The sequence below is a fragment of the Tachysurus vachellii genome, chromosome 4 (genome assembly GCF_030014155.1).
Source record: "Tachysurus vachellii isolate PV-2020 chromosome 4, HZAU_Pvac_v1, whole genome shotgun sequence".
Taxonomy (NCBI): Eukaryota; Metazoa; Chordata; class Actinopteri; order Siluriformes; family Bagridae; genus Tachysurus; species Tachysurus vachellii.
The window spans coordinates 19,268,666-19,293,584 of NC_083463.1; the positions used below are offsets into that span (position 1 = coordinate 19,268,666).

Here is a 24,919-nt window from a genome sequence, read left to right on the forward strand (position 1 = left end):
TAGTAGTAGTAATAATGGTAGTGGTATTTTGTTGTTGATGATGTCTTATAAGAATATTCGGCAGATAAAACTGACTTATTAACGAGTCCTAAAAAAACAAAAGAAATCAACAGTGCTATCTGGTGGTGTTTAATGAACCTTAATTTATGGTTCTAGGCCTTATTATTATTATTATTATTATTATTATTATTAGTAGTAGTAGTAGTAGTAGTAGTATTATAGTTTTTTTAAATGTTTTTTGTTTAAGTGTTAAACTTGGTAATGTTTTTATGAACCCATGCGGTTGCTAAGTGTGATGTTTAGACTGAAGCCCATCACAACGTCACGGTGTTGGGAGTCACGTGACCGGCAAAGGCGGCTGTGTGGAGGACCTTTAGTCAATGGAATAAAATGTATCAACCGAAACAAAACGTGAATGTCTGTCTTCTCTACATCTGCTGAACTTCAGGTACCACATAACTCCATTAAAACCAGGTAATGCTTCTTTGTGACTAAAAATAACGACACTCCGGAAATATGGGCTTGTTTTCTACTAGCTAGTTAACTAGCAGTTTCCGTTTGACAGTCGCGGCGAGTAGCGCTAGCTCCATTATTTGTGCTAGCTGTTGATAGCGAGCTAAGGCTAGCAAGCTAAGGCTAGTGAGCTAAGGCTAGCGAGCTAAGGCTAGCAAGCTAAGGGTAGGGAGTTCAGTAAAGATACGGTTGAAAGTCAGGTAATTTACTCTATGACTGTTCACTTAACTGGCTGTGTTCATGAAACCGTGTAACTACGATTGTCACTATAAGCGCAAACTTGTGATAGCAGGTGTACGGATGTTTAAATGTAACATAATGTTCAAATAAATGATTTAATTTGAAGCTTTCTATTTAAATGAATACTAGCTGTTTATGGCAATACTTTCTAACTTCTTGGCAAACTTAGCTCCGAATATTTTGCCCAGCGTTTACTGGGTTTTACTGTAGCGTTCAACATACAGTTAAAGTAACAGACTGTAAAAATTAAAGGCGTGTTACGGTGTTCGTCATGTTGCGTTTGTTATGTATCATACTACTTAAGCTTAAATGTTTAGTTCCTGTCAGTGGAAGTGTATGACCGGGTCCTCTAAGTATCAGGGGTTAATCTGATGGTACAAATAACAAACACGCACCAACTGTTTAATACAGTTCTGTTTTTACTTTTCTTTGAACAACGTAACTGGAAACGTAATATGTCATGTGTTACGTAACTATCGGATTTACGGTGGACTATTGATATTTGGTTCGAGAAATAGTGATGTTGCATGTCGGGGCAACTCTTCTTGTTGGTCAGAAGCTGTTTAGGTAGGTGTGTGGGTGTGTGTGTGTGTGTGTGTGTGTGTATGAGACTGGTGATCTTGTCACCTGTGACTGTAAGTGGGTGTGTCGAGAAGTTTGCAATGCTGCCACGTCCAATCCTGCCCTGGCAGATAGAACAAATCTTCCAGGAGAAAAACGAAATTCACCAACAGGAACTGTTTTTCTTACCTGGAGAAGAAAAAGAAGATTTGATGAAAAAAGCGGCACATGGCCTTAGTGTTCTATTCATTTTTATTCTGTAAGTGTGTGTGGTGCTAAATGTCAATTCAGAACCATGATTGATTGTGCCAGCCTGGCAAGTTTGAGTATTTGTATAACTGCTGATCTTGTGGGACTGTCACACACAACAGTCTCTGGGTTTTTTTATGCAGTAAAGAAAAATGGGCTCAGTCTCTAAAATAGTATGGGGCTCTTGCAAAGAAGACATGGTTGTAATATTTAAAAGTAGTCATACGGTTTAAGGAAGCAGTATTGAAGCACTGTTTTGCTAAATAATTTCTGATCTTGTTATCAGTGTATTCTGGGATCATAAACAAAGAGTGCTATGAGAACAAGTAAACCACTTACACATATCTAAAACACTGTGATGGACTAGCATAACATCCAGGGTGTTCCACAGGATAGGCTTTAAAATACTCCCTGTCCCTTGTCAGGTTAAAGCAGTTATTCAAGACCAATCAATGAATATCATAATACATTTTTGTCAGGTACGAAGCTCGTGCTGAGAATGAAAACAGCAGGTGAACATATGAGAGGAAACCTTTCATAAAGTAAACCACCTCAAATGTCACTAAATATGCAAAATGTTTCCTGGGCAAGGGATGCGTTCTTGCAACTTTATTGATTATAAATTGAAATGCATTTTAAAAATGCATGATGGTTTATAACTATATATCTTCTCTTAACAGGACAAGCAGTATGTAAGATACTGGAGATCTGTCAAAACTGGAAGATTTGTAGTGCAATAAAGAAGCATGATTCACTCAGCAGACAAATAGAGACCAGTAACAAATGGAAAAGTAGGAAAGGGAGAGAAGTATAGTAAGGAAAAAGTGCAGTAAGTGCACAGAGCATGCCACCAGAGAGGCCCAATGGAGAATGAAGGAGTTAGTAAAACATCTTGATGTGGTGTCATTAAAGTAATCACCTGTTGCAAGACACCTTGAGCACAGTAATATAAAGATTGTGATGGCCAGAGACAGTGCAAAACTCCAGCATGCTTCTCTTCCAGTACACACCTAGAAACTGCATGCAATTAGACAGTGAGGCATTCAGAAACCACACTGTGCGCTACAGTATATAACTCTCAGTTGTTGAACTGTAGGCCATGCCAGTTTGCAGAGGTGGTCAGAAACCGTATTGCAATTTGAAGTCACAGGATGTAGCATCCCATTTTCAACAGTCACACAGAGATAATTTCTTGGTATTACAGCACAAGGGGTTGAAGCTAAAGCACAGCAAGTCCTACGCATGCCGTGGTTTCCTTGAAAAAAAGTGCATACAGATGAAATGATTTGGCGAGTCTTTTTCCCCTACATGGCAACTATCTGACAAGGGCTTTTCTGTTTCTGTTAAAATGTCAAACTATATTAAATACTGAGTAGGCTATTGTCTCTCTACACATTTCTGCCCTGTAACACCTTGTTCCAGTTATCAGAAAATATTTATTTTCTATATAAAAATTTATTTATATTGCCATTTATTTGGAAAATATGACTGATAATGCAGTTTTTTCTTTTTCTTATTTAAGGATAGTGGTCAATAATTATGACATAGTTGTTTGACTCCTTTTTAAAAAAATAATGATAACTGAAATCACCTAAACAACCCTGATCAAAAGTTTACATATCATTGAATGTCTGGCCACATTATAAACACACCGGTTCACCCACAGAGGTTTAAACGGCTATTAAAGTAAGGTTTCCACACCTGTGACTCAGTGTAATTGTAATTATATTGTAATTAGTGTCTATGCATAAATAGTCAGTGAGTTTCACAGCTCATGAGGTGATGCACTGACTTGGCTGGATACTTCACCATGGGGAAGACAAAAGAACTGCCAGTTGACCTGCGTAATAAGGTAGATAAACTTTATAAAGCAGGAAAAGAATATAAGAACATATCTGAACAGATATCTGAATAAAGAGGTGGAAAATAAGAGGTTCTGTTTATACTAAGCCACGGTCAGGTAAAGTAAGATAGATTTCACCTACTACTGCCAGAAGAATTGCTCGGGTAGCAAAGAAAAAGCCACAAACAACTTTGAGAGAAATACAGGCTGCTCTGGAAAAAAAGTGTTGTTGTTGTTCAAGGAGCACAATAAGGAGGTACTTGAACACAAATGGCCTGCATGATTGAGTTGCCAGTAGAAAGCCGTTACTGTGCTCATGCCACAAAAAGGCCCACCTTCAGTACACCAGACAGCACCTAGACACCAAGACTCTCAGCTTCTGGAGCAGAGTCATTTGGAGTGATGAGATCAAAATTGAACTTTCTAGTCACAACAATAAACGCTATGTTTGGAGAGGAGTCAACAAGACCCACGGTGAAAAGTACACCATCCTCACCGTAAAGCATGGTGGTGGCTCCAGGGGCACAGGGAAGTTAGTAAAAGTTGATGGCAAAATGAATGCAGCATTTTATCAGAACATACTATCAGACAGTTTGCATTCTACAGCACGTAAGCTGCACATGGGAGACTCTTGGATGTTCCAACATGACAATGATACAGCAGAAAAAGATGAAGGTTCTGGAGTGACCATCACAGTCTCCTGACCTCAATATCATTGAGCCATTTTGGGGAGATCTCAAACGTGCAGTTTGTGAAAGACAACCAAACAATTTACAGGAAATGGAGCCATTTTCCAAGAAGAAGGTGCAGCTATACCACATGAGAGAATTTAGAGAGAATTAAGTACCTCATGCACAATTATTACAAACGACTGCATGTGTGTTTCATTTTGCACACCGAAACACACACATTACGCAACTGAAACAACCATGAAGACTTTTTTTTTTTTTTTGGCCAGAATTATCTTTGTAAAATTAAACTCTTCCTGTTCATTTATTCTTTCATTCACAATTATGCTACTGTCTAGAAACATTTTGCCTTCCTTTTTTATACAACTATATCAATTGTGAGACACCTTAACAAAACATAGATTCATACTCCTTGTATTCAGTCAGAGTTACTTATACTTAATCACACACAGCAATGTCTTTTTAGAAACAAGAAACACACAGACAGCAGTAACACTTTAGTGAACAACTTCTCAGCTATTCAAGTAAGTACTGCAGATCCATATGCCCAGGAAATTCAAACCCTTTGTGTGAACCTTAAGAGACACCTTCCATGGCCAGAGTGCCTTAAACTTGTTAGAACCCATAACAGTCAGTTCTGCTTTAAGTATGTTTATGAATTCATTGAAGGCCCTTAAGATGATTTAAAGGGATTTTTAGCAGAATGTTAGCAAAACCCGGGTTCTTTGGCGACAGCTCATACTCTTTCTTCATATAAGCAAATAATGTGACCTCTTTCATCCGAGTCTATGGGTCTTTAAGGAGAGATTTCTTTGACTTTAATAAAATATTAATGTCAGGAATTTGTTTAAAAAGAAAAGTAGCATATCCAAAGCACAGCACAACCATAGTTTATTAATGTATTACTTTGGAAGAAATATTCTCCCAACCTTATTAAATTTTAATGAGAGGCTCATTTTTATATTGTGCTTCTTAATGAGAGACACAAAAGGATTGTGTGCAGGTAAAATTTACTCTTTGAGCAAATGATGAAAGCGAGACTGTTTTATACATTTTTCTTTTACTGTTGTCTAATTTTTTTCCTGTAAAGTCAGCTGTAGTAAAGGGAAGTATAGCAAAGCAAATAAAGATTCCCATTTGTAAGGGGTTAAGTCTACTGCCACAGTTCTGTCTAGCATGTACTGTACCGTAACTGCCTTCTGCATCATTGTTGTGGCTTTAAATAAAACATTACTTGTGGAAGGAAACTTATTGAGAGGGCTATAGGTAAATGACTAATGCTAAATGGACAGTAAATGATTTAAATGCAGTGAGAGTCGCATACAATTCTAAGAGTTTGTTAAAAATTAAGGTACAAATGCATTGTTACATATTGCAATTTTGCTTGGTGGACTTGTGATCATAAATAGTGTATTGTGTGTGTGTGTGTATGTATGTATGTATGTATGTATGTATGTATGTGTGTATATATATATATATATATATGAGTCAGAGAGAGAAAGAGACGGAGTCAGAGAAAGACAGAGTCCGAGAGAGAGAGTCAGAGAGAGGCCATGTCATAGAAAGACACAGAGTTTACACACTGAATAGGTGTAGGGTGATGCTGGAAAACAACCCATCAGGATAGCAATGGGTGACTAAGGCGTGGTGTGTCTGAATAGATGTCGCCACTTCGGTGTTACACAGTGCACGACTGTTTGATTTGTGTTTAACAAATATGTATGTATGTATGTGTGTGTGTGTATATATTTATATATATACATACACCTGATTAGGGATTAAATGTTCCACTTTATTATTCTTCAGTGCTTTTTCTGCTCAACTTCTTTGTCTCTGTCTTTGGTCTAATGTTTGTTAGAAAAGTTGTTCCATAGATTATGGACTGTTTATAAAACAAAATTATGGTATTTATTAAATTTGCCCAAATGACCCATATCTGATTGTCAAATGCAGCCATATCGTATTGCTTTCTCAATACATGTTCATTTCAATCAGGTTTTAATTTTCTCTCTGACAGATGTATCTGAGCTACAGCCGCTACTGTTAATGGCTAAACAATGAAGGCCCAGTTACAAATAACAGGTGAGTATTTCAAGAAACATGAATTTGCCTGATTTAGCCCATTTTCACTCGATAAAACAGATTATACTTGTACATTTGAACATCATTTGTCTACTTAGTTTCAGTTCAAGGTTATTTTCTCTGTTTTTGTTGATACTATGGTTTTAACTGTTGGTCGTTAGTTTTGTCAGCTAAGCTGAAAGAGAACAAGAAGAACTGGTTTGGGCCTAGTCCATATGTGGAGGTGGCTGTAGATGGCCAGTCAAAGAAAACAGAGAAGTGCACCAACACTCTCAGTCCAAAATGGAAGCAGCCGCTCACAGTGTAAGTTTGAAAGGATGATATGCCAGGCTAAGCTTACTGTTTTCTCTCAAATATAGAAATATTGTTTTCTCTTTTTTTTTTCGTTATCCATTTGCTTATCTTTTGCTTTTCTTAATCTCCTGTAGAATTGTTACTCCATTCAGCAAGTTAATATTCCGTGTCTGGAGTCATCAGACCCTCAAAGCAGACCTTTTGTTGGGAATGGCCACTTTAGAAGTCAGTGAGACCCTCAAATCCAATGACATGAAGAGTAAGTGCGGTTGTCTTTCACATTTCACAACACCATATTTTGGTGCAAGACAACACCATAAGTTTTTGTGCACCATAACTTGTCAGTTGTTTGTTCTGTGTGTGAGAGACTTTCTCCTTACTTTACTCTTAAGGAAGGCAGGTGAACTGGATTAGTGCATGATTCACGAAGGCTTTTATAGAAACTGCACACCCACTGGCCTTGTAAACATGAACCACTAGCATGAAATATTGTCTTGACCTGCTAGAGTTAGTGTTGGTGGTGTTGAATACTGAGCATCTTTTTCATGTTTCACAAGCTTTTAATACTATGTGGTTTCTTGAGAAAAATAACAGCCATATGTATTGGACTATAATGGGTGTCCCATAACGTAAGAAAATTTTATTTTAGGTGAAATTTTCTAAATGTAGAAAATAAATAAATCTTGAACATGTAAGTTTTAGCCCAAAGAGTGTCATGCTGTGATATGATTTTGTGTTGTTGTAGGAGGAAAGTTTCGGTCTTATTATTCCCACATCAACAGGTTAAAGATAGAACTTCCCCAAAATATGTTATGCCTAAGACTCATTTTTGCTTTAATGGATCGTCTCACCTGGTTATTGTAGCTAAGAACTGTTGCTGTATTTATATAAAGATTATAATGCTGAACACCCTTTCACACATAGTACTGACTGATTTGATAGTACCTTATTATTGATAATCCTTGATACTTTTTGCCATTGTCACCTAAATCTTTGGCCAGACTTCTATTTTCTGACAATGTTTTCTGTTAAAGCCACCCTACGATTAGTTAATTGAATTGAATTTTTATTAACCATTATCACCTTATTTCTTGTACTCCTCCTCTAATGGTGCTCTTTCCTTTTGTTTTTTAAGTCCACGAGGTGATCCGGACTCTACCTCTGAGTGCAGATGCAGAGGGCATTGACTTAGTGGGAGATCTGTCTGTGTGTCTGGATGGGATGCGGGTGGATCCTGAAACATTTGCTTCTGAGGAACAGAGGCACAGTAAGATAACTGTTTCCCTGAGCTCTAAATAAGGTTTACCCTTTACACCCTATTCAATGCCAGAGCAAAATGATGTTATACCTGTGAAAAAACATGAAGGCCAACAAACAAGTCTCCACTGACATGCAGAAAACATGTGCTTTTTAAGATTAAATGCTGTCAGATGTGTTATTTAGCATTAAAAGCATGATATTGGGTTCTGCGTATTTTCTCTAGCTTACATACTACTTGAAACCACTGTTTTTGTTCATGTGAATGCGATTTGCCATTTCTTGCATTAATTAAATGTTTTGGTTTTTTTCCCCCCCAGATGGTCTACCAAATAGGGAGTTCAAGCTAGAAGCCACTGGAAGGTACAGCAGCTTTCTCCTCTCTTTTTATTTAATACACAACTGTTACTGTTTACATAAATGTTTATCATCTGTTTATCAAATCCAAGAATCAAACAATGTACCTTAAGCTGTAAAAATCTGCAATTCTTATTTAGGTTGAACATTTTTTTTCCCTTTTATTGAAGAATTTCATCCTGCATAGAACTTAATTTTCCAGTATTTGTGTTTTGTTTGTCTCAGATCGAGTCGAGATTCGTCACCCTCCAGTGACATTGCTGATGATTCTTCTCTGCCCAATGGTCATGCTGTGGGCAACACAGCTTCTCCCTCAACTTCCACAGGAGCTCTGCGACCTCCAAGGCCCCCAAGACCCCAGAGACCACCTCCTCCCTCTCCACAGAGACCAAACTCCTCCACAGGTACCTGTTTCAGAACTGTAATAAATTAAAAATGCACTGCATGATACACTGAAACTCATTTGTTAAAGCATTTTTGTTTTTCCAGTGAATATAAAAGAAAATACTGAAAATGTTGATAGTTTGATTTATACTGAATAAATAGTTTTATTAAAAATTGCGATATTATTGGTCTCATTATTCAACATTTGTCAACCTGTTCAGCATCCTCTACTGGCTCTACACCGACCCATGGCAGTGGTGGTCCAAGTCCAGACTCATCCCCACGCTTATTTGTGAATGGAGAAACAGCAAGCCAGGGTTCGACCTCAGGGTCAGCCCTGAGAGTGAGCCCCACTCCACGTAGAGTTTCTCCCATCAACAATGGCCCACTTCCTCATGGGTGCAATTTTTTCTTTGACTCTGTATTAAAAAAAATTATTATTTATCAGATTCTAGGATATTCATCACTCTTTCATTCGCTGAGTTAAACTCAGTAAAAAGATTCCCTATTATAATCCTTTAGCGAGCAATTATACCTGTTTAATTGTTACCCTGTTTAGATTTTTATGAAAAAACACATTATCTGACTTGTTTGTGTTTTGTATATTGTAGCTGGGAACAGAGGGTGGATCAGAATGGTCGTATATACTATGTGGATCACATTGAGAAAAAGACCACATGGGAGCGGCCTGAACCTTTGCCTCCTGGGTACTGTAGTCTAACACACTGATATTTCAAGTGCATTGATATTTGTCCTTTTAATTAACATGGATATGTTTTGGGTTTTGGTTTAAGCCTGAGTTTACGTTTAAGCATGGGTTTAAGTGGGTTTAGATTTAAGCATGGGTTTCAAGCCTATAATTTTAAGACCAAGCTTAATTAAAAACTATATCTACATGAGTGCACAAAATGAATGATTATTAAAATGTTTTTTCTCTGTAGCTGGGAGCGCCGCGTGGACCCAATGGGCCGAGTGTATTATGTGGATCACATTAGTCGGAGCACCACATGGCAGCAGCCCACTGCAGAGTCTGTGAGGAATTATGAGGAATGGCAGAACCAACGTAGCCAGTTACAGGGAGCCATGCAGCAGTTCAACCAGAGATTTATTTTTGGGGTTAGAACATATATACCTATCTTTTACTATTTTCTAGCTGCTTTCATTGTTTCAAATACAATAAATGATTTTCTGCCTTAAGTGAGTAAGTGTTTTTGTTACCCTTCTAATTTGTATCCTCTCTCTCACTCACTCACTCACTCTCTCTCTCTCTCTCTCTCTCTCTCTCTCTCTCTCTCTCTCTCTCTCTCACTCTCTCTCTCACACACACTCTCTCTTTCTCTCTCTCTCACTCTCTTACTCTCTAGTTACAGGATCAACTAGCGCCAGCTCCTAATAAAGAGTTTGATCCACTGGGTCCTTTACCACAGGGATGGGGTGAGACAGTCACTAAGACATTCCAAACCAGTTAGCTTACCTTTTCCCTCAGTCTCACAAACCTTTTTTAATTGTGTGATGTATGACATCCTGAATTATGATTTCCTAAATCTTAAATAGCACAGAGTTTCAGCTTGAGATTCTTTGTCTGCCCTTTCTGTTTACAGAGAAGCGAACTGATACAAATGGGAGAATGTACTTTGTTCATCATACTACGCGTTCAACACAGTGGGAGGATCCTCGAACTCAGGGGTAAGAAAATACTTACCAGCAAATCGTTGAATCCCAAAATCTCAAATTGCTTAAGTTTAAGTAGGAATATATACATTCCAATTAATGGTGACATAAATAACAACTCTGTTGTAATTAGTGGAATAATTGTGTACTTTATATAACGTGTTTCAGGCTTTTAAATGAAAAGCCCCTGCCAGAAGGTTGGGAGATGAGGTTCACAGTGGACGGGATTCCATATTTTGTTGACCACAACAGGAGAACGACCACCTACATCGACCCTCGCACAGGGAAATCCTCACTGTGAGCCTTTCAGCGTTCTTGTGCATGTGTGCCGCTTAAATTAAGATCTGTTGATTTTTATTATAAAGCTGGCTAAATGTTTGTGTCAGTATCAGTATAAAATATGTTTCTTTAAGGCTAATTCAGCTAATTGGAACATATTGGTCAGCTCATCTTGTTCATTCTAACTTTGTCTCTATGCCAAACAGTGAGAATGGCCCTCAGATTACCTATGTGCGTGACTTTAAAGCTAAAGTGCACTATTTCCGCTTCTGGTGTCAGGTATATCTGCAGTAATGTTCTTGCTTGTATAAAAGTCAGTCACTATATACATGCAGTTTATTATGACATTCTTTCCTGTAACATTTTTTTGCTTACTATAGCAACTGGCAATGCCTCAGCACATCAAAATCAACGTCAGTCGCAAGACACTTTTTGAGGATTCTTTTCAGCAGGTCAGCTTGTAGCTTTATGCAGCTGAATTGCTTCATCTGTTGCTTTAAAATTCCTAATTTACAGTTGATTATTACGATTATTGATGCAGAGTCGAAAACATTTATTTCATAGATCATGAGCTTCCACCCACAAGATCTGAGGCGGAGACTATGGATCATCTTTCCAGGAGAGGAGGGACTGGACTATGGAGGCGTAGCTAGGTGTGTTTATTAATCGGTTACCTAACTTCTTGAACCTGTAAGATGTGTGTCATCAATTCCGGAGAGTACATTTCTAGAAGTTATTTTTAGAAAATTGTGTCTGTGTCCTTTACAGGGAATGGTTTTTCCTGTTGTCTCATGAAGTTCTGAACCCCATGTACTGTCTTTTTGAGTATGCGGGTAAAGACAACTACTGCCTGCAGATCAACCCTGCGTCCTCCATTAACCCAGACCACCTCAAATATTTCAAGTTCATTGGAAGATTTATTGCTATGGTACACACACACACATTTTCATTTTATTCAATAAATGCTAAAATAGTAAACCAGTAACCAGAGATGGCTGAGATCAGTGTAATAATCTAATATTTGATGTGTGCCTGAAAGACAGTTTAACTTTAGTAACCATAGTTTTGTGTAATGGTTGTGTCTCACTGAATCTGACCTATTTGTTTTAATTACTTATTTTCTCTTAGGCTTTGTTTCATGGAAAATTCATAGACACCGGCTTTTCTCTGCCCTTCTATAAGCGGATCTTGAACAAGCCTCTGGCCCTGAAAGACCTGGAATCCATTGACCCTGAGTTCTACAACTCACTAATCTGGATCAAGTCAGTGAAACTGTGCTGCTGTCTATTATAATCATATTATTGTTAACAGATTACTATCTGTCAAGGACTGCAAAAAAAGAACATGTATTTGTGATGGTCAGACTAAAGTTCTATATTTTCTCGGAGAGATTTCATAGATAATGGTAATGCATTTGATGTGTGTGGGTTGGAGACATCATCTCTATCATCTTTGTTATAGAATAGGCAGAATATTTTGGAATATGTTTTTCTGCTGATCCTGTTACTGCTTTCTTCTAAAATCTAAAGGAGCTCTCATTATACAGCACTACACATACTCTCTCTCTTTCTCTCTATCTCTTTCTCTTGAAGTGAGCCTTTAGAGATATAAAATAAAAAAAGAGAATTGTTAAAATGGTGTAAAGCAGAATTGAGAAGTATTCTTCAGTATGGCATCAACCTCATTTCTTTTAAATTGTGTGTAATTAATATAAGGGTAAAGAAATAAAATGCACAATTAAATATATAATAAGACCTGACTTACATTTGGACTCAGGACTCGAGACTAACTTAAATGTTAAAATGTTAAAAATGTTCATTTGATGTTGAAGCAATAATAGTAGAGAAATAGTAGATAGTACAATAGTAGAGAAATAAACAATAACTTTATGAATACTTTTTGGACACACTGTACAAAACACAATCTGAGGAGTTACACTAATTTTGTGCTTGCACTGCAGAAATGAATATCTAGTGGAAATATTTTGAATATAGCCACATTTCTATACAGATATTTTTACGCATTCTAAGCTTTAAACATTAAGCAAGAGACACCACACTGCAATCTCGTTGCTATAAATGGTACTTTGCTACTGATACTACTACTAGTACTTAGTTTAAAATTAAACATAATGGTACTTAACATGTACTAATGTTTGCAATGGCATTTACACACAGGGAGAATAACTTGGAGGAGTGTGGGCTGGAGATGTATTTCTCAGTGGATAAGGAGATCTTGGGTGAGGTCACCACTCATGAGCTCAAGCCAGATGGAGGAAACGTTCTTGTTACCGAGGAAAATAAGGAAGAGTACATCAGGTATAAGTATTGTAAGACTTATTGTACAACTCCTGAGTAGACTCACGATCCAGACATCTAGCTTTTTTAAGAGTCTGGCACATTTTGTCACTAAACGTGCTGCCTCCTTTTACATGAATAACCACTCTTGATCCTATATATGGATCAAAATGTTTATTGTGTCTAAGTGTTCAAATGTTTATTGTGTTCAAATGTTTATTGTGTCTAAGTGCTCAAATGTTTATTGTGTTCAAGTGTTTATTGTGTTCAAATGTTTATTGTGTCTAAGTGTTCAAGTGTTTATTGTGTTCAGATGTTTATTGTCTTCAAATGTTTATTTTGTCTAAGTGTTCAAGTGTTTACTGCTAGAAACCAAAACATTGAACTTCTGGTGGTTGTGGCTAGAATAATATATAACATAAAATAAATGACATGGACCGAACATTTTTAATTTCAAATCTTTAGAGCCCTCTGCTGTCTGTATGGCAAATTGATCTTACTGACTCAAAATCCATACTCTTTGCAAGCTGCTTTAAAGCAAACAGAGCCAGAAAATGTAAACAAGTTTAAAGAGAAGAAAATTGGTCAAAATCATTGCATAGCTATAGTGCAGGCCAGACTTTATATTGCTTTAGATTATAAAGTGCACCTTTATAAACTGAACCATCATCTTTAAAGATCTGCATTATTTTTATTTCTTTTTTTTCCCAGACTGGTGGCAGAGTGGAGATTATCCAGGGGGGTAGAGGAACAGACTCAAGCTTTCTTTGAAGGTTTTAACGAAGTCTTGCCTCAGCAGTATCTACAGTATTTTGACGCCAAAGAGCTGGAGGTAGAGCACATAATATTAATATATAATAATTTCTCGTACTCCACTCAACATTGATACTTGTGTCGTAAAATCATATGTAAAGGTATACACCCATGTGTTTTATAGGTGATGCTGTGTGGAATGCAGGAGATTGATCTTTCAGACTGGCAGAGGAACACAATCTACAGACATTATGCCCGCAACAGCAAGCAGATCATGTGGTTCTGGCAGGTTAGTCTGCCCTCTTATTCACAGACACTCATAAAGCAATTTGAAAGATGAGCTTGGTGCTTGATGGAAAATTGCTTGTTGTCTCAGTCCTTCACTCTCTATCTGTAGCTTGTGAAAGAAATGGACAACGAGAAGAGGATGCGATTGTTACAGTTCGTGACCGGGACTTGCAGGCTTCCTGTTGGAGGGTTTGCTGATCTCATGGGTAAGTGTGTAATGAGCTGCTCCTGCTTGCATTATGTACATTGAGCTGTAACCAAGCTGATTTTACTAATTAGTATTAAGCTTACGATTTTGCGTATCAACATTTAAGGAAAATATGAAATACTGTTTTATTCAATAGGGAGCAATGGGCCACAGAAGTTCTGCATCGAGAAAGTGGGAAAAGAGAACTGGCTTCCCAGGAGCCACACATGGTAAGTTTCCTGCAGAGCACATGGTGAGATTTGAAACATTTTGAGGTGATGCATGTCTCTTTTAATAACACTCTAATTCTGATTCTAAGACAGCATTTATTTGGCTACAATAAAAAATATAATCGCTTATTCTTCTTTGGTTTTTGTTCTTCATTTGCCTTGAGATTTTGCCACTAAGCCTTACGGGGCAGTAGTAGCTCAGTGATTAAGGCATTGAGCTACTTGGCAGTTGATGGGAAGGATATAGGTTCAAATCCCAGCTGCCACTAAGGGGCCCTGCACCCTCAACTTCTCATTTGTATCCCGTCTCAACTCAGCTTTGGATAAAATTGTCACACAAATGATGTAAATGTTTGACTATGTACCATTTAAAAATAAGGCTATTTTGTTTGTACCATAACAGTTTCAACCGTTTGGATCTGCCTCCCTATAAGAGCTATGAGCAGCTCAAAGAAAAGTTGATGTTTGCCATCGAGGAGACAGAAGGCTTTGGCCAAGAGTGATGCATAAATTCGCACCCCTGCATGTCGTTTGCACGTCTCCATGGCAGCAGTTTACCATTCAGACTTACCTGAGAGAATGCTGCTAAACGACTGAAATATAGAGGTGTAGTGAGAAGATAAAACATCTTGAGAGCACCATTCTTTCCTCACATCACCTAGGCTCAAATTTCCCCTCTGATTTCAAATGCACTTTTTGAAATGTCACTATTTTGTGGTTATTCTGTCTTTGTTTGTCATCTGTGTACCAGAATGTCTGGGCTTAAATGAACTAAATCCCACACACACACACACACACACACACACACAGTCCAGGCTATGCACCCTGGTTGGCTGGATTCATAATAAGTATTTTACAAGATTTGTTTAATCTTGTATATGCCTCATTTACAGTCGGGTACTTGTTTTTCTGGCAGCATTTATAGTAGCCTGACTGTATGCATGAATTTTCCATTTTATTTTATAGGCTCTCTATCATTTGGGTACATGTCTGAGTACTCTGCTGAGTTTCAGAATTTCAATCAGAATGTTTTCACACTGATAAAACACTTTGAGAAATGAGCTTGATGGCTAATAGATTTTGCCAGAGTTTTGAGAGTTGATAAACATAGAAGACATTGGGTTATCAAATCTCTTATGAAAACCTGGAGAGGATCAGCAACTAGTTTTAGTCTTCTGGTGTCTAGAATCAGCCTTCCAATTTTTGAAATGGGTGCATGCTTTTAGTGCAAGTTAATCCATCTGCTGTAAGTGAACCATATCATCCCAACATTGAAAAAGAGTTGGGATGGGATCGTCCAAATCTATTTTATCTGAAATAATATACAAATCCCTCATCTAGTTTTCTGAGAAATTTTTTTAAATGAGCAAGTTAGGAAGATGTAAGATAGAAGATTGCATTTTTAAATACTATGATGTACATGTCATTGTGGTAAAAATGATTTGTAAATCTGGTTGATACCATTAGGCTTTAGTCTAGGAAATAAAATTAGTTTCTTTTTGACAAGTGACTAGTTTCTATTTGATTTTTTTCTCTGCGTTATTTACGGCATATGGCAGATGACACTATCTGTATGTTGACAAGCCCATGAAACGTTCTAAATTGAGCCGATTTTCATTAGACGCGAGTCTGACCATGCACTTGTCACTTTCTAGTTTTCTGAGCAGGTTTAGATTTCTCCAAAACTGTCCTGAACACCTGAATCCCTTTAAAGACCTTACCATGCTTTAATGTAGAAATCAAAAGTTGAATACGATCACCAGTAACGATTTTGCTTGGGCATTTCAGGTCTTCTACTGTTTAAAGGTGCTTCATTTTCATTACTGGTGTTTTCTTTTTAATGAAATTACTGATATGGTGTTTGCTTTAGGAGCTAGAATTATTCTGAAAAAATGCAACGCTGTGTATTTGAACTATTATGTTAATATAAATTTCAACAGCAAAATCTTGCCACGTAGTTTTAAAGAGCATAGTGAGTTGTCTGCTTTCACTGTAGGGTCTGATCATATCTGTGTTTGGAATAGAAGCGACATCAATCGTTAATAGCAAGGTTAGTATAGCACTAGCTCAAAACCCAAATAGAGATAATGAGATAACTTAATAAGTGAAACAACTCCCCTCTCTAAACTGTGAGCTTGTGTTGTTTATGTCGGAGTTGGAGTACATTATTTTCTTAATTACTTTGTTTTTAAATCGAATGGATATGCCTGAATAGGTCAGACATCATTAACTTTAATTCTTCATGTGTCAGTTCAGTAATAAAACAGACAAATGCACTCCTGTTTAAATTACGTCTGATAAATAAATAAAATAAAGAAGCAAACAGATCATCAGTCTGTTAGTTCTTGGCTAGTTACTGGATTAACCTGCCTGATGTCAAAATTATGCAAAATTAAAATATCATTTTGTGATGTACAGTGAAATGGATTCCAGTGCTGAATGAAATTGTCTTTATTTCTGTGAAATCAACTATTTATTTTGTAAAAGTAGTTTTTCAAAGAGCCACGATGTCCGGCTGACTTTGTACACCACTGTTTTAAGAGTACGGTTTAAATTTACAGGCAGTACACTGAACGACGTACTATTGACATTAAGTTGATCTTGATTTTTTTATCCCTGTAGCCAAAACAAATCCGTGATCATATGCTGTGGTGTGATATTGATTGACAGTGCTCTAACTGATCTGTGGTGATTTGTCAACAAATTGAGGTTAATATTATGTCATTCAGTTGCCCATTAACCCCCTTGTATGTAATCATGTCTTAAAAACCATTTTGCAGAAAGTTTCAGACTGTTTCATCGCTTTATTTTCTTATCTAACAAATATATTGTAAATCTTGTAACATTTAGCTTATCTTTTAATAAGTGGGGTTTAATGTTATTTTAAACTAATTTTATTTTTCTTATGTGGATGTGTACAGTTGGTTGATTTCTTGTCAAAATATTCTGAACTGAAGAAATAAATACATAATGCATAACTGCTCTTGCTCATTTGTCTCTTTGTGATATTGTAAATGAATTTCAAATAATTATGCTTACAATTGTTTTGGAAAAGAAAGCAGCTATAAATTTGTTTTGTGTTTTTCCTTTTAACCTCAGTTGGCTTCGGGATGCACAGGCTATTCGAGGGGAGCGGCTATTTCTGCCTGAGGGAATTTCAATCAGTAATCAATCATTTGTGTATTAATTACAAGCTTTTTTAATTTCAGGATTTGCTGTGGTTACTTGCTTGCTCCTGTGTTAGAGATGTTGTATACAAAGAGTTTACAAATGTTCTGTACTTACAGTAATGTACAAGGGTTTTTGATTATAATGAGGAATTCCTCAAAATGACTATACAATTAATTTAAAAATGACTTTCGTTACATGCGAATATCTCATTCATGTAGCCGTATGTTATGCATTTTGTACAAGATGCCGTACATACGTAACTAGCATGTGTAAGAAAGGTGATGAGAGAGAAACGGAGAGGGAAGGATGCAGAAAACAGGAGTCTGGCTTTGTGCCTACAAGCCTTTGTCAGGATTCAAAAGCAGCTGAAGTCTTGAGGAATCACAGCTTTGAGGCGGTTCTTTGCTAAGGAAGGAAAAGAAGAAAGAGCGTGTCTCATGGTGGTATACATCTCAGTGAGAGAAAAAAAAAAGTCACTTGCCTTTAAGAATATATTGTGAACAGAAACCTCTGAGGCATGTTCAGAGTCTGCCTGCGTTTTTTGTGAGTGCACAAAGATGTTGCACAAAATGTTGCTGTTTTTAAATGATGTTGGATTTAAAAACAGCAACTATGACATGGCAATCAGAACGAGTACAACTAATGAGTAAGGGAATGTAACTTCTCACATTTGTCGACAGATTTAGAGAAGAGACAATAACCAGTAAAAAGAAATTGTCATATTTCTGAGCATCCTTGTTTTATAATGACATCATTTTCATCTAGTCCTAATAATCAGATGAAGCATTTACACACCTAGAGTTGCTTGTTTATTATATAATAGTAAGTGTTGTTTTTCAGAATATGGTCACAATTAAAGTATCACCATTTTCAGATGGTATTAAATATCCCTAGAAACAAAATGGTGAATGGGACACTAGTCCATTGCAGGCCACCATTCACATAAATTTGGAACTAGTGACAATTTAGCATAAACTAACCACCTACTGATATGTTTTTGGGCAGGTAAGAAAAATACCTGAGAACCTGGAGGAAAGTCAAAAAGAAATGGTAACCCAAGGTCAGGTTTAAACTTGGGACCCTGAACTGATAAAGCTGGGCTGTTGTGAGAGACAGGAAACATCTATTATGTTAAACCTAGATCATAATTAATGTGATTTGATGCACAAGGACACTGACCCCTGCTATCATGTTCACATATTCCTAGAATCTAGCCAGTTGAATGTTAGAAATTGAGACTTTTGGTGTGTCTGTGCCTGTAATAATTTTAGATTCCTTCTCTTGGCAGGCCGGTGTTGAACCTACTGTGATTTTCAGCTTTTGTATCCCATAAAAGTAATTCATTCCTTATAATTTTTTTTAAATGTACAAATCAGTGTGATGGTTTTCTGATTTAAAGTTAGACCTGTGCTTTGTCTGAGCTTCAGCAAGTAGCAATAGTGTCTTTGTTATCACACAGTTCTGCATCTAGTAAGTATGATGCTAGCGCAAAGACTGGTAGGCTGGCTCAATTTATAGTTACCCAAGAACATTTTTGGCCATAACACATTCTAAGAGAGACACAATTTTGCAATTGTAATAATGAATGCAAATCAAACAAACTCTGCAATATTCAGAAGAACTTATAAATTTTTCAAAATGGCCACAGATTTCCTGCAGAGTTTGGCCGAGACGTCATGTCATCGTCACCCCCCGCATTCAGCCTATGCTCACTTTGATTCAAGTGTGTTGAACACGAGTACAATTATCTCAGAAAGTAATATTATATGTGTTTTCACTCATGAAAGGTCTGAGTAGTGAAGCCACGTCTGAGTTGGCATCAGTCCACAGGCTTGACCCATTTGGCCTGTATTTGACGTACAATGTGTTGTTCAAAAAAGTACTCAACTAGCTAAACAATAATGAGCCATTACCTTTTAAATCATTCATTTAATTTATTTAATTCCAGCAAACTTGGTCATGCAAAGATTAGGGACTTGAGATCAATTCAGTTTTTTTGGTGACATTATTCTGACTAAGACATTATGTAGAGAATATTCCCTGAAGCCTCAGCAATCACAGCCTGCAAATGAGTTAAACAAAGCCAGTGAGATTGTGTCTGGATGGGGAAGTGCTGTTAATGCTAAAATCCCTGCAATAGCTTGACCTCTGCTCTTTATCTCCATCAGAATGAGGTTTTCAATCCATAGCATTTATTTATTGTTGTCTTCAGGGAAATAATCCTAAGAAATACAAATTTCCTTCTTTAATGCGTGTATAAACCAGCAATTATTACTATTATTCTTGAGTTAATACTTTTATTCAATTATTTAATTATTAGATTTGCACACTCTTGAATTATAAATAAATAAACATACACAACCCTTTATTTTAATTTAAATGATATGCAGTAATGGGTGCAATGTTTATTTATTTCTTTTATTTGACCTTTTTCCTGTTTGAATTGGTGTTATTATAAAGCATCTTCAGGTTTTTCCTGTGAACACTGTGATGTGCTGATCCATTTAATTATGAAGCAGTATTAGCACATGTCCAATTTTGATGAAAGATTCGCACCAGCTTGTGACCAGCATCTCTAACCTTCACATCTATTTCCTCCACTTACAAACAAACACATGTATACACATATACAAGGACAGAGAGAGAGAGAGAGAGAGAGAGAGAGAGAGAGAGAGAGAGAGAGAAAAATCCACAGATGCCAAACGGATGTAGAAGGAGCTTTATTTGTGTCTGTAGCTTTAGTTGTATCAGGGACCTCCTGTAGCTGATACTTCAGCTCAAATTCTATCTACATCTGGAGCTGTGTTGTCGACTAGCCCATTGTCTGTTGATTCAACTGTCTCAGCTGCTGGGACAGCATCCGCTGAGGGAGCTATCACGAAGGCTGTTACAATGTCCACTGAGGGAACTGTCTCCAAGCCTGAGGTGTTTTTATGTAGACAACCTCTAGGTAGGCAGAAGCAGTAGAAGTTTCTCTGGGGTGTTACAGTGCAGGCTCAACATCTAAATGTTCTGATGAGCAAAATTATCATGGTTTTCCTCTCTGCATTGAGCCACACCCAAGTAGCCCAACTTACTGCCCCACATCTTGCCGTACATCTCATTCTTGGCATTTAAGGAGTCCTGAAAAGATGCAAAGCACACAAATCTGAATCCTCTGGAGTGGCTGTTCTCTGTTATCACCTGCAGGAGGCAGGATCATAAGGGAAGAAATGAACACAGTGTAAGATTTTCATGCTCTAGAGGAGAAAATTAAGGGGAAGTGGATAAATATCATTGAGAATAATAAGGAGGGATTATTACTTTTTTTGTCACCTTTGCACTTTGGACACCACGTGCAGACACATTTTGTCAATGCTGTCGTCAAGGTCCTTGATGTAGACATTATTGGCCTGGTGATGGGAGCTGAGGCACACCTCAGGCTTGCACTCCCCATAGGAAATACAGTGCTCAGTGGTGCTGTAACACAACAGAGATGCCACTTTTAGAGTCTTTTTCTAAAATCTGTGGTTAGACATGTCTTCACCAGTGAAATTACCACCTGATGACTGGAATACCCTTATAAGACAAAACAGAACCTCTGTTTTGACAGTAAAAGAATAAAGAATAATATATACTAAATGAAATTAATTAAGGGGGGCACGGTGGCTTAGTGGTTAGCACGTTTGCCTCACACCTCCAGGGTTGGGGGTTCGATATTCCCGCCTCCGCCTTGTGTGTGGAGTTTGCATGTTCTCCCCGTGCCTCGGGGGTTTCCTCCGGGTACTCCGGTTTCCTCCCCCGGTCCAAAGACATGCATGGTAGGTTGATTGGCATCTCTGGAAAATTGTCCGTAATGAGTGTGTGTGTGTGTGCCCTGCGATGGGTTGGCACTCCGTCCAGGGTGTATCCTGCCTTGATGCCCAATGACACCTGAGATAGGCACAGGCTCCCCGTGACCCGAGGTAGTTCGGATAAGCAGTAGAAAATGAATGAATGAATGAATGAATGAAATTAATTAAAGCACAGTGTAAAAAAAACCCTGACATTTGAACCTTGCCTGGTAAAAAACATACGAATTTGCACAAGTGTTACACTTGGTGCTTGCTCAAATGTTTTCCATTATGTCGCTCAATGGCCAATGCTGCTGCCTCCAGTGACTCTTAACGGCTGTAGCCCTTTGATTCCATAACCCTAACTAGAAAAGAGCATGTCAGCATACAGTTACAATATGCACATGCTAATCATGCTTCACAAAGCCCAAACCTTATATAACAAAATCCTCAAAAATATCCAAGTTCTTGACGAAAACTACAAGACTGTTTTGACTGCACTGATTGGAGTATCTTTGAGACTGGAACTGACAGCCTGGATGAACTGACTGACACTGTGACATCGTATATCAGTTTTTGTGAAGACCGTTTGTGTGCCAACCAAAACCTTCTGCAAATACAGTAACAACAAGCCATGGTTCACAGCCAATCTCAAAAAACTTCGACAAGCCAAGGAAGATGCCTACAGAGGGGGAGACAAAACTCTGTATAAGCAGGCCAGGAACCTACTGACGTCAGTGTGGAAAGGCCTGCAAGACATCACAATCTACAAGAGTCACCCCCATCTCCCTCTGAAGCAAACAGAGCTGGCTGACGACCTCAACACCTTCTACTGCAGGTTTGAGAACAGCATCTTCACACCTCCCATCCAACCCAGCACACTGACTGACATCACACCTCTAGGAACCCCATTAACAACTCCTCCCAGCACTCAAGTTGCACTCACGATTTGTGGAGGATGTGAATCGGCTCTTTCAGAGACAGAAGACAAGGAAAGCCCCTGGCCCAGACAGGGTCTCCCCCTCCTGTCTCAAAGCATGTGATGATCAACTGGCTCCTATTTTCACCATTATCTTCAACAGATCTCTGGAGCTTTGTGAAGTCCCCTCCTGCTTTGAACTCTCCACAATCGTCCCGGTCCCCAAGAAAACCTCCATCACTGGACTAAATGACTACAGGCCTGTTGCTCTGACATCTGTTGTAATGAAGACCTTTGAACAGCTGGTATTGGCCCACCTAGTCTGTCACAGAACAGATGCTGGATCCCCTCCAGTTTGCCTACCGTGCAAACAAGTCAGTGGACGACGCAGTCAACATTGGTCTGCACTACATTCTGCAACACCTGGACTGAACAGGGACATACGCTCGGATTCTGTTTGTTGACTTTAGTTCGGCTTTTAATACTATAATTCTGGAAATTCTTCACTCCAAACTCCTAAGGCTCACCCCCCTTCCATCCGTCAGTGGATCACCAGCTTCCTGACAGACAGGAAACAACAGGTGAGACTGGGAGGTGTCACCTCCAGCATTCGGACAATCAGCACTGGCGCTCCACAGGGATGATGACTGCACTTCAAGTGACCCAACAGTTAAACTCCTGAAGTTTGCAGATGATACTACGCTCATCGGTCTCATCCAAGATGGCGATGAATCTGCATACCGACAGAAGGTAAAGCGGCTGGTGCTATGGTGCAGTCAGAACAGTCTAGAGCTAAACACCCTCAAAACTGTGGAGATGATAGTGGACTTTAGGAAAGACCCCTCAACACTACTCCCCCTCACAATATTCAACAGCCCGATGTCATCTGTGGAGGCCTTCAAGTTTCTGGGCACTACCATTTCCCAAGACCTGAAATGGGAGTGCAACATAAACTCTATCATCAAAAAGGCCCAGCAGAGGATGTACTTTCTACGTCAATTAAGGAAGTATGGTCTGCCACAGGAGCTGTTGATGCTGTTCTACACTGCAGTCATAGAATCTGTCCTGTGCACATCCATCACCATCTGGTTTGGTGCAGCAACAAAACAGGACAGAAACAGACTGCAACGCACGGTTAGAACAGCAGAAAAAAAAATGGCGCCCCCTGCCCACTCTCCAGGACTTGTACGACACAAGAACCAGAAACCGGGCAGGGAAAATCACTACAGACCCTTCGCACCCTGGACACAACCTCTTTCAGCTCCTCCCTTCTGGCAGGCGCTACAGGACTTTGCTTACTAAAACTGCCAGACACAGGAACAGTTTCTTTCCCCAGGCAATCACCCTGATCAACAACTCACCATAATTATATTCACTGCTTCTTATCATAAGAACTGCATTTTCAGAACTGTCAGTCATCACATCATCTGTATATATTACACACACCACTGCTGCTATATATTGCACAATATTGTTATTTGCACTCCCAGACTTTTATGTACATTACTGATCGTTCAAATTCCATATTCATTCATTCATTCATTCATTTTCTACCGCTTATCCGAACTACCTCGGGTCAAAGGATTCCATATTCATATTTTATATATTTTATTCATTCTATATCCATATTTTATACTCATTCTGTCTATATTGTATCTCATCGTCTGCATTGTTTTCTTGTATAGTATAGTGTTATTTATGTCTGTACCTTTGAGAGTCACAAACTGCTGGAACCAAATTCCTTGTGTGTGTCAACACACTTGGCCAATAAATCTGATTCTGATTCTGAAAACGTTGCCTATGTTGTTATTCCTGTGAGACCACACGAGGCTCGTGGGCCATTTCAGAAGTTCTACACTGAACATATACATTTACATTACATTTACATATAATAGGCAAAATATCATTAAATTAGATTTAAAAAAATTATATAATAGGTTTCATATACATACAGAATTATTGGAACGGGTGGAAAACATTAGTAATAAACATAATGAAAACAATTAATTGAAGTATTCATTCTAGGGTTAGGGTTAATTAATTAAAGTATTTATTCTTGGGTTAGGGGCACAGTGGCTTAGTGGTTAGCACGTTCGCCTCACACCTCCAGGGTCGGGGTTCGATTCCCGCCTCCACCTTGTGTGTGTGTGTGGAGTTTGCATGTTCTCCCCGTGCCTCGGGGGTTTCCTCCGGGTACTCTGGTTTCCTCCCCCGGTCCAAAGACATGCCTGGTAGGTTGATTGGCATCTCTGGAAAATTGTCCCTAGTGTGTGATTGCATGAGAGTGTGTGTGTGTGCCCTGTGATGGGTTGGCACTCCGTCCAGGGTGTATCCTGCCTTGATGACGCCTGAGATAGGCACAGGCTCCCCGTGACCCGAGGTAGTTCGGATAAGTGGTAGAAGATGAATGAATGAATGAATGAATGAATGAATGAATGAATGAATTCTTGGGTTAGAATAAATGCTAGGGCAAAACTTTATCCAGGAATCTCTTCCTGACTGCCCAGTTGAGACTAGATATTCTCCCAACACATTTATGTTTTCCCAGATAAAAAGGCAATGTTTGGTCAGTGTTAATGTACAGAATAAAAACAAACAACAAAAAAAAAGAACCCAGAGTTTGAAGTTGGTGACATATAAACCCAGCATTTCATTATTAACAGCCATCAAACATATTAATTTACACTTTTTAAATTTGAAGTGTGTTTAAAAAGAAACACAAACAAACAAAAATAAAATTCACGTGTATTTATAATTGGTATCGTATTATACTTATAATTACAACCAGAAATTAACAAGAGGATTGTAAATTAATTGATCATAAGAAAATATTTCTATCTATC

At 38.2% G+C, this 24,919-nt stretch overlaps 1 protein-coding gene across 3 annotated transcripts; it reads left to right on the plus strand.

Moving 5' to 3' along the window:
- Positions 1 to 317: 317 nt before the first annotated feature.
- itcha (itchy E3 ubiquitin protein ligase a) lies at positions 318 to 17,152 on the plus strand. 3 transcript variants are annotated; one of them, XM_060868226.1, is made up of 24 exons: positions 318 to 474; positions 6,113 to 6,177; positions 6,339 to 6,480; positions 6,606 to 6,730; positions 7,607 to 7,738; positions 8,049 to 8,091; positions 8,311 to 8,489; positions 8,691 to 8,868; positions 9,081 to 9,176; positions 9,411 to 9,585; positions 9,834 to 9,903; positions 10,071 to 10,155; positions 10,309 to 10,437; positions 10,626 to 10,698; positions 10,800 to 10,871; positions 10,984 to 11,072; positions 11,188 to 11,347; positions 11,548 to 11,681; positions 12,597 to 12,737; positions 13,428 to 13,548; positions 13,654 to 13,758; positions 13,867 to 13,963; positions 14,102 to 14,174; positions 14,578 to 17,152. In XM_060868226.1, the coding sequence occupies exons 2-24, from the start codon at positions 6,153 to 6,155 to the stop codon at positions 14,675 to 14,677; spliced, it is 2,544 nt and encodes an 847-aa protein (XP_060724209.1). In that variant the 5' UTR covers positions 318 to 474; positions 6,113 to 6,152; the 3' UTR covers positions 14,678 to 17,152. The 3 variants fall into 3 exon arrangements, with proteins under 3 accessions (XP_060724209.1, XP_060724211.1, XP_060724210.1); XM_060868228.1 differs by having other exon boundaries at positions 9,840 to 9,903; XM_060868227.1 differs by having other exon boundaries at positions 349 to 448.
- Positions 17,153 to 24,919: the final 7,767 nt, after the last annotated feature.